This window comes from Corvus kubaryi, unplaced genomic scaffold (genome assembly GCF_017639235.1).
Source record: "Corvus kubaryi isolate FWS band 111438036 unplaced genomic scaffold, C.kubaryi_AGA036_p1.0 66, whole genome shotgun sequence".
In the NCBI taxonomy this organism is placed as follows: Eukaryota; Metazoa; Chordata; class Aves; order Passeriformes; family Corvidae; genus Corvus; species Corvus kubaryi.
The window spans coordinates 171,477-181,483 of NW_024582054.1; the positions used below are offsets into that span (position 1 = coordinate 171,477).

Sequence of the window (10,007 nt, forward strand, 5' to 3'; positions counted from 1 at the left end):
CCGAGGTTCGTTTTCCGGGGGAAGGGGTGGGCAGGGATAGGGGCGGGCAGGAGGGCGGGGGCGGCGGGGCCGCCTGCTGCGGGGCCGGGCTGTGCATGGCGGAGGGCGCGGCGCTGCGGGCCGTGAGGGGCTGCCTGGCCGCCTTCCCCCGGGAGGCCCGCGGTGAGCGCCGGAGCGCGGAGCGGGGAGGGGGAGGCCGCGGTGACCCCGCCCGGGGCGGGCAGTGGTGCTGGGCCGGCCCCGCCGCCTCCCCGGGGCCCGGCCCGCCCGCCCGTGGGAGCAGAGCTCGGCGCGGCCGCCTCGGCGAGCGGCAGCGGCGGGGGGCGAACCGCAGCACCCACTCCGCTGCCAGCATGATGGCTCCGAGGTCAAGGTGAAGCAAAGGCTGCCGCAAAAAGAAAGCGAAACCCGAGAAAACGGTCTTTTAATGGTTGTTTCTCGAGTATAAAATAGCAAAACAAAGCACTATTCCAGCTTCCAAAAAACGATCCTGTAGTACCACCTCTGTATGGAAGGTGCACCTCCTATAGCACAGGTCCTTTATCACTTTATCCTCAGGCGCTGGCCTGAGGTTTCCATCTGGCTCTGAAACCCCCCTAATACTCTCTGGGTTTTAACAGAGGGATTTCTGGATCCGTGGGGGGCACTGCTTGGTATCAGCGTGGTGTGGCACATGAAGCTTGTGTGCTGGCAGGAGGTGCTTGTCTCGGGATGCTGAGTAACACTGTTTATCGTTTGCCTGGACAGAGCTGGGCTGGCCGGAGTCCATACCCTATCTTGATAGGCCTCCTTCCCCGCTGCAGTTTTATCGAGAGTGGGTGAGTCCGAATAAACCCTGTATAATTCGCAATGCCATCAGCCACTGGCCAGCTCTGAAGAAATGGACCTCAGCGTACCTCAGGTATGAGCGAGCTGTGGAGCGGGACTGGTGTTCAATTTCAGGTGACCTCACTAAAAACCCCTTGGTTAATCTTTGCTTTTATTTGTAAGATTAGCTCAGATTCCTTCCTGGCTCTGTGTGAGGGTGTTCAGTCTTCCCAAGATCAGGTGTAAGTGTCTTCCTTGCACACTTACTGCCTTACCAGTTCCAATGCTGGCAGGTGGGGTAGGTGTTTTGGCTGTGTGCAGACAAAAGACTCAGCTATTGAAACCCAGCCAGCTGGAATGGGGCTGTAATGCTGTAAAAACAGACTGGCTTGTTTGTGACTGAGCACGGCTTGTTTTCTTCAAAAAACTAAATGATGAGCATTTTAACAATGACTGAAATTTTAAAGAAAATTCCTTCTTTAAGAGAGAATTTATGGTTTGACCTAAAATCTGTGGGGCAGATCTAATTCTGTGGGGTTTAAAGCTAAAGATCTTATGGAACTAAGGAGTGTTAGCCTCATGGGGTCTGTATCTATCAGTTTCTGTCCACCCCCTGCTCAATTGCTTTTGAAAATGTGCACCCTTGGACTTGGCTGGGTTGAATGGCCCCAATAATATCAAGCTCTGCCATGACTGATGAAAAGAAGTGGCTGAAGACGGCCCTCTGTCTGCATGGAGGAAAAGTGAGCTCCTTTGTGAACTGTCCTGTTAGGAGAGAATTTAGAGGAAAAAGAAACTAGAGTTGCCTTGAGTGCAGGGAGAAATTGGAGCAGAATGCCAGCGTCCTTACCAGACAGCAGAAAATCTAATCTAGAGACACCCATCCATGGAAAGACAGGCATCTTATTTTTGCTGCCCTTGAAACATGTTTTTAAAATAACCAGTATGCGCTGTATGAGCTAACTGTGGGTCTGGATATAAACCCTTGACTTGTTTTGCAGGGAGGTAGTAGGTCCCAAGGTGGTGAGTGTGGCAGTGACACCAAATGGTTATGCAGATGCAGTGTTTCAGGACCGTTTTGTCATGCCAGAGGAGTGCCAAATGCCTTTTATGGACTTTTTGGACATTGTGGAGAAGAAGGTGACTTCTCCCAACGTATTCTATGTGCAGAAGCAGTGTTCAAACCTCACCGAGGAGTTCCCTGAACTTGTCTGTGATGTGCAGCCTGACATACCATGGATGAGTGAGGCACTGGGTAAACCCTCTATTTCTCACATATTCAGTAAATAGTTTGCATGAAACTTTAAAACAACCACACTACATGTACTACATGGTGAATGCTTGTTCTCTTTCTGAATGCCACAGCTCAGTTTGGTTTCATCCTCTTAGAAAGCAGGAGTGGTAAAATACATAATAGTGTAATCCAAGTTTTGGCATTGGATTACTCTGGAATCAGTATCTCTGTTGTGTATTGGGACCCTCACAACTGAAAAAACATCATGTAACACTTCTTTACATGGAGTGGCTTTTCTCTGATCTAGAGCTGTGTTTTGGTTCAGTGTTTGCAGTGTAGAAGGAGGTTGCTGTTGTTCACAGAGCGCTATTTGCAATGAAACCTGTCATAGTTATGAATGAAGTTACAGGACAGAAATTGGCAGAAAATTATTTGAAGAGCTTTTTAAAATGACACAATTTTTCATTGTTGTTGACGTCATATCTCTTTTCCCTAACCATACAGGGAAGAAGCCTGATGCTGTGAATTTCTGGCTTGGGGAGTCAGCTGCTGTGACATCTTGTATGTATCCTATGGCACCGTAAATCTTCTGGTGATTTCAGCATAGGTTTAATCTGGCATGTTTTGAGTTAGTGGCTCAGGAGGATGGTGTGGTTTTTCTGACAAGGCAATTCTATTTTAACATGCTTTTTTTGCATTTTTTATTCCGCCCTTCTGCAGCCTCCTGCTGCTGTGTCTCTGGGTGCATCTACCTGGCATTGTGTCAGGCAAGGCACTGACAATTTGCTTCAGCATGATATTGTGACTTTCCTCTCCCACTTGCTGCAAGAGGACGAAGCAGCCTGATAATAATAGGGGAAGCTGACACTTTCAGTTTACTATAGGTTCTGCAGAGAAGGAAATAGCACTGATTTTCTTTCTCCACATTTCTCTTTTTTTCTCAATCCTAGTACATAAAGATCATTATGAGAACTTGTACTGTGTGGTATCTGGAGAGAAATATTTTCTGCTGCATCCACCAAGTGACCGTCCCTTCATCCCATACGGTATAGCATTTTGCTGTGCAATATGTCTGGAGGTTGGAAAGAGGACAGACTAAAACACTGAAAGATGTTAAAAAAGGAAGCAGTGATAACATTTTGATGTTTATGCAGTCTTACACTTTCTAGTGTATTTCTATCCTGTGCAGCAGGTAGTTTGTAATACAAATGTTATTCTGAGGTTAGGTTTTCCAGTCCAGTAAAGTAATGGGCTCATTGATTCACATCTTGGGTTCTATGTCCAGTTGTGGGCCACTCAATTCAGGTAGGACATTTAGATGCTGAAGCGAATCCAGACAAGGGCATTAAAGCTGGTGAAGGTTTCAGAGGGTAAGTCCTATGTGGGGCAGCTGAGGGAGCTGGAGTTGTTTAGCCTGGAGGAAAGGAGACTCAGGGGAGACCTTTTCTCTCTCTAGAACTTCCTGAAAGGAGGCTGTAGTCAGGTAGGGGTCAGGCTCTTTTCCCAGGCAACCAGTAACAGAATGAGAGGTAATGGTCTCAGGTTGTGCCCAGGGCAGGTTTAGATTGGACATTGGGAGGAATTTTTTCATGTGAAGGGTGATTAGATATTGAAATGGACTGATCAGGGGGGTGGTGGAGACATGTGCCTGGAGGTGGCACTTAGTGCATGGTTTAGTTGACAAGGTGGTGTTCAGTCATAGCTTGATGATCTCAGGTGATCTCAGGTCTCATCTCTTGATGTCTTTTCCAACCTAATTGTTTCTGTGATACTCATGGCAGTCTCTTCAGCTTTAGAATATTTGAATTATTTAAGTATTTTGTCAGTGTTGTAGCATGTCATCTTTGATGTTTTACAGGTTTGGAAGTTTGGATTCTTCCTGCCTGCTTTTCTCTAGGAAAAAAATCCAGGAAGCTAAAAACTTAGCTGTATTTTAATGAAATATTCAAGCTACTAACTGAATCTCTGAAAACTGAGAAATGAAAAAAGAGATTCTTGTGGCAGCATTCTTGCTTCACACTGCCTGTTTTCTGTTTCTTTATGTTGCTTTCCTATGTGCACAGCAGTAGTTTTTGTTGCTGTGTTGTCTAGAAGATAGATAGCTTAAGTTTATGCCTTAATTTTCCCATTCCTTGACTTTCAAACCATCAGATTAAGTGAATGCAGAGTGCTCTATGACCCAAATATAATTTTGCCTAGACCTGTGCTGCTACAATATTTTATTTACACTCTTTTTATTTTGTTTACAACCTTGAAGTCATTGAATCACAGAATGGTTTGGGTTGGAAGGGACCTTGAAGATCATTGAGTCAATGCCCCTGCCATTCAATAGACCAAATTGCTCAAAGCTCCATCCAGCCTGACCATGAACACTTCCAGGGACAGGGCATCCACAACTTCTCTGGACAATCTGTTCCAGCGCCTCATGACCCTCATTGTAAAAAAATTCTTCCTTATATAATCTAAATCTACCCTGTGTCAGTTTGATACCATTAGCCCTTGTCCTGGCCTTGGTAAAAAGTCTTTCTGTCTTTCTTATAAGCCCCTTTTAGGTACTGGAAGGCCACAAGGAGGTTTCTCCAGTACCTTCTCTTCTCCAGGCTGAACAACCCCAGCTCCTCAGTCTTTCTTGGACAGGTGGTGTCGTATATATGTGAATGTATGAAATCCATGCGTGTGATAGTAGTCCTGCTTTGTAAAACAAATTACTGTTATAGCACAGAACAGAGATAATGCTTACATTTCAGAGTGTGTAGTAAAAATAGAATTCCATATTTTTGAGCATTAGGTTAATTAATGGAGAGAAACTCTCCCAAGGGAGGGCTTAGGAAACCACATGTGCTGAAGCAATGAAACAAAAGCAACCGGCAGTATCTGAAGGAGTTAATGAGCCCTATCAATTAAAATTAGAAGTGAAAGGCTGGCCACAAGCAACTAATAACTCTTGTGAGTTCTTCTTTGGTAGACTGGCCTAAGAAGATATACCCAACTATAGAATGATGTGTAAGTCAGGGGTGCATTTATGACTTATGAAAAGGAAAGAAGGCAGTTACTGGAACAAAATAGGACTGTGGTACAAATGGGATTGGAAGAGAGTAATTTCTGAGAAGAAAGAAGGTTAGAGTTCCAAACAGGAAGGCAGCTTAGTATACAGACTGACTTAAAAAAAAAGTATATTAAGAAACTAGATAAAATTTGAAATGGAAAAAGGGAAGGATAGTGAATACTGTAAGTTGAAAATGGTTTTGTCTTAATTTTTCTTTTACTTGGTGAAAGTGTGACATGCACTGCCGTTTGTTGCTCTGAATGGTGTCATTTAATTCTTTCTCTGGTTCCAGAGCTCTATCAGCCAGCAACCTACCACGTATCAGAAGATGGTTCATTTGAAATTGTGGATGAGAAGACTGCAGAGAAGGTAAAAATTTTATAAAGAATGCAGTTAATACAGTAGGGAGAGTTTGGGGCATTGCTGAGCCCTCAAACTAAGCATATTGACTGATATTTAGAAATACTTCATTACTGGAAAGAGAATGCCCAGATATTTCACTTGTATTTTACTATTAGCAAAGGATACTCAGCTTCCAGAAAAAAATTTTTACTGCACACCTGAAACCATTAATATCATAAAGCGTTGCCTTGCACCAGACTTAAACAGATCCACTAAAGAACTTTTGAATGCATCAACAATAAAGGAAGTGATTGCATTATTCCTGAAGTAGACCCCTGTACATTCACTTTCTTTTGGCCCTCTACTCAGGTCTACAGTGGAATCACTCAGTGCAATAAAACATACCTCTCTGAATGAATAAACTGTATTTTCTTACTAGTAGCAATATTTATTTGATTAAAATGTTTAGATCTGGACTAAACATTTACTTTACAAACCTCACTAGAATCTAATCCCTCTGCAAAGTATGAGTAATGCTACAACAGAACTTGAGCTGGGGCTTGTTCTCTGTTTCCAGAGTGGTGCTTATGGAATCTCATTGCTGTAATGCAGTAAGGTTGGAATGCTGAGGTTTATAATTTTGTAGGGCAGAGAAAAAATTAATGCAGGCTAGAGGGACTTCCCAGCAAGAAGGAGTGTTTTAGCTGCTGTGAGTAAAAATTAGACCTGAGAGCTTAAGAAGAAGAAAGGAATTTCTAAAAAGAGTGGTGCAGATAAAATATCTAAGTACTGAATGCAGGAGGAACAAGTAACTTCAGGGGCTGGAGGTGTTTTGAAAGTATGCCACGAGACTGCAATTTCATGGATGACATTTATTGCCTTTTCCCTAATTAGAAATGTGTCACTGAAGGAGGCACATTTTTGCATCCTTGACCTATTCCCAGTTGAATGTGAAAAACTGTGTAACTGTACATGTTTTGCTAGACAAAGTACATATTTTGTAACCTAGTGAGTTTGATTATCAGTTGTTTTTCTGGAAGCTTGCTGTAATTTTTTGTCAGGGTCAGTACCATATACATGATCTTTTGCCTTTAGGTGCCCTGGATCCCTCTGGACCCCTTGAACCCAGATCTAGAACTGTATCCAGAGTATGCTCAGGCAAAACCTTTGCAGTGTACAGTGAAAGCTGGTGAGATGTTGTATCTGCCTTCTCTCTGGTTCCATCATGTTCAGCAATCACATGGCTGTATCGCAGGTAAAATAGACACAATTTCCAGATCCATTTTTGAACTATGATGGGTTCAGCTAGGTATCTCACAGCAAAGCATCAGTGGGACCAAAGGTTCCTTTAAGGTTTTCTGCCTCTCTGCAGGAGGGAATAACAATCTTGACTGGTCCCATGGGACTGCCTTCTTGCAGCCTGTTTTGCTTATAATTTGTAGCTATGTTGACAAGTGCTAGGGATGTAGCAGAAGACAAAGTCTTCTAGTTGTCAAGTCTGGAGAAGGATAGCTAATGCAGTGAACCTGATCCAGTTTCTGTTTGAGACATGCAGCTAAGCAGTTTGTCTGTCTAGCTTGCTCACTGCAACTGGTTATCTACATCCCTTTTGCAAAGAAACTGCATGTTGCATGTGCTGTTGTCATATGGCAAAAGAGAAGCTGCAGGAAGAAAAGGAAACTAGAAAGTGAACGACTTAGGCAAGAATATAGACACAACAGATACTCTGTTTTCATGAGCTGAAATCTGCTCTGACGCAGTCTCTTGCCTTGCTGATAAGGTTGTGTTTGTGTTGCTGTCCCCCTGCACTTACCAAAAGTCTTGTTATCGCTTTCTTTGTAGGATTTATCATAATCTCCCTATCTCTTTTTTTCCCCTCTCTCCCCGAGTGAATTCCAGAATTTCCAGCATTGCTGATTTGGTACATATGGAGGGGTGGGGATGGTGCAAAGTATTATTGTTATGTTGGGCAAGTTTTGCAAGGTTTGAGGAAGAGATTTTGCTGGAATTTTTGCTTGTCCTTTATCTGGAATAATCCTGATAATGCTGTTCAAGAAAAAAAGTATTTTGAACAGCATAACATCAGTATTTGTGTAACACTGCAAATATTGCAAACCCTTTTTTTCAGTTCTCGTGATTCTGTGATAAAAAGACAAGCTAGCAGTAAAGCAGTATTTCCTTCAAGAATTTTTAGAAATAGTAGAGTTGTTTCCAGCTGCAAGCCCCTGGCCACTCTTTTTTTTTTTCCTCTGTTTATCAGAAATCACAGAGTTTATTTGTCCTCTAGTCTGTTAACTGCAGTACAGTCTTGAAAAATCAATATTCTCTGGGTCTGGTCCAGTGAATGTCTGAAGCTAGAGCATATCCTCCTCCAAAAAGCATTGGTACAATATTACAGTACAATATTACAGTGGATAGCCTAATTTTCCTAGGAGACATACCCCAAAATTAACACGAGAAGCAGAATTAAAGTGCTGTCTACTTGATGACCACTGTGAACTAGTGGTGAATTTGCCATCCTTTACACAAGAAGAGAGGTTCCCATCCAGATATTAAACTTGGCAGTTTGGTATTTTTTGTCTAAATGGAAGCTTACATTTTCTGTACCTAAGCATTTTTCCAGCTTCTGCTCTAATGAATCTCCAGTACACAGTCTGAAGTTGGTTTGGGTTAAGACAGAGTTGTGTTGGCAGCATTACTGAAGAACTCCATTGTTTGCTAACATTATTTTTGGCTGCAGTCAAAGATTTGCTCATTTCAAAGTTCAGTCAGTAATAAGGAAAAGCCTGTGCTAACTGAACTGTGTAAAGCACTCTATGAACACATTCGTAAATCATTGCATTCTGGCCTTAAAATGTTTTTCCCTTTTCTTGTCTCCTCAGTGAATTATTGGTATGACATGGAATATGACATTAAGTACAGCTACTATCAACTACTAGATTGTCTCACAAAAACTGTGAAAATGCTATAGCAAAGGTGGGAGACTTGAGCTTGTGATGTCTGTTTCTGATGTGATACAATCATCAGCACCTGTGACTGGAGTACAAACATGATTCCCACAAAAAGAACGGAACATTAAATTATCATCAGCAATGCCTCCCAAACACATCATGGCTATTTTGCTTGATTTCAGACTCCAGATCAATTGGCCAGATTTTTTGGCTTGTAAGTAGAACTTTGATAATAGGATTTTTAGACCTTTGTATGTTGCCTCAGTGTTGGTAAGCAAAATAAAATTTGAAGAGAGGCAATCCAGGTTTTGAAAATCCCAAAATGGAAACCCTGAGTATTTGTTCAGATCTACAGATTGTTTTCATAACAACCCAAGTGGACAAGGAAGGATCTGCTCTGTCACCCACCTGTGCATCAGACTGCATCAGTCCAACATATGCATTCTACTTAAGGCAAAAGTCTGTCCTGTTATAATTCTCTAAGTTCAGTGGCTGTGGTGTTTTGATGGTGAGAAACTACAACTTCTGCAATAAATAGGTCAGTTTAAAAGCTTATTTCTGTACTAGTTTGTTTCTTTTTTTCAATGTAAATAATGGCTGGAGGACATGTAAAAGTCAATGTTGGCTATTTTCCGTGTTAAGCTACATGTTTTTATTGCTGTTTTTAATTTATTTTCACTGTTGTATTTAATCATAGCTGCATACTCTTGCATCCTGAGGGACGATTTTAGAGTTGCTTTGCCAGATCTGCAGTCAATCTGCGTATTATCTGTGGTCTCATGGCATGAGGTGTGATTCTGCAGCTTGTAAACTCATTGATTGTTTCATTCTTTTTGCCATTAATTGCTGCTTAGCGCATGGTCAGGCGAATTGTTTGAACCAGGGGTTTGGTTCAAACAGCCATAATTCCACATAATTTCCACAGAATGGGATGAGACTACTCACATGTCTGAGACCTCCAGGGTAGGACTAGAAGGCTATTAAATACACAGGCATTGCAAAAATGTAGTATTGTTGTTTATGAAAACCAAGAGCTGGTGTTTATTGTCAAATCTTCAAACAGTTCCTTAGAAACATTAGCGTATGGGGGAAACTAATTATTGGGAAGAAAAATATAGTAATTGTTTTACTTTGTTTCTTTTGCTTTTTAAAAGAACCATAGTTATAGCAAAAAGTTTCATTTGAACTTGTGGTGCTTTTCCAAAAATTGCAGAAAGCTCGAGAGGGATTAAGAACAGGCTTTGTTTTGTGGCTAGATTAAGATGTCATGCTTCTTAGGCTTTCCAGCTTGTTTGTGTTTACTGTGCCTTGGCAAAGGCTCCCAAGCTAGTTCTGCAGTCAAATCTGGAATTTCCAGCAGCTGGGGGGCGAGGGGGACGTAGCAATTTGGATATCTCTTTTTGCTGCCTTGGGGTTTCTAATTTAGTCCCTCTCTCTAATCAAAAGTAAAAGCACTCGCCAAGAACAAGTGACAGCTTGTGCCCGTGCAAGTGGCAGGTGTCACCGTGCCGCCGTGCCGGAGGGTCTGGAGGCAGGCGTGCTCTGAACTACGTCTCCCAGCAGCCCGTGCTGGCCGACTGAAGGAAGTGGTGACGGTGATTCCTCCTGGACTTCGGGCACAGGTTTT

The 10,007-nt window shown here is 42.5% G+C and overlaps 1 protein-coding gene across 1 annotated transcript; it reads left to right on the forward strand.

The window, feature by feature from the left end:
• The first annotated feature begins 68 nt into the window (after nt 1-68).
• On the forward strand, nt 69-8,935 carry JMJD7 (jumonji domain containing 7). Its single transcript, XM_042047029.1, has 8 exons — nt 69-162; nt 748-901; nt 1,809-2,062; nt 2,546-2,602; nt 2,992-3,087; nt 5,380-5,456; nt 6,525-6,684; nt 8,312-8,935. Exons 1-8 carry the CDS (start codon nt 96-98, stop codon nt 8,398-8,400), a joined length of 954 nt encoding a protein of 317 aa, XP_041902963.1. The 5' UTR covers nt 69-95; the 3' UTR covers nt 8,401-8,935.
• Nucleotides 8,936-10,007: the final 1,072 nt, after the last annotated feature.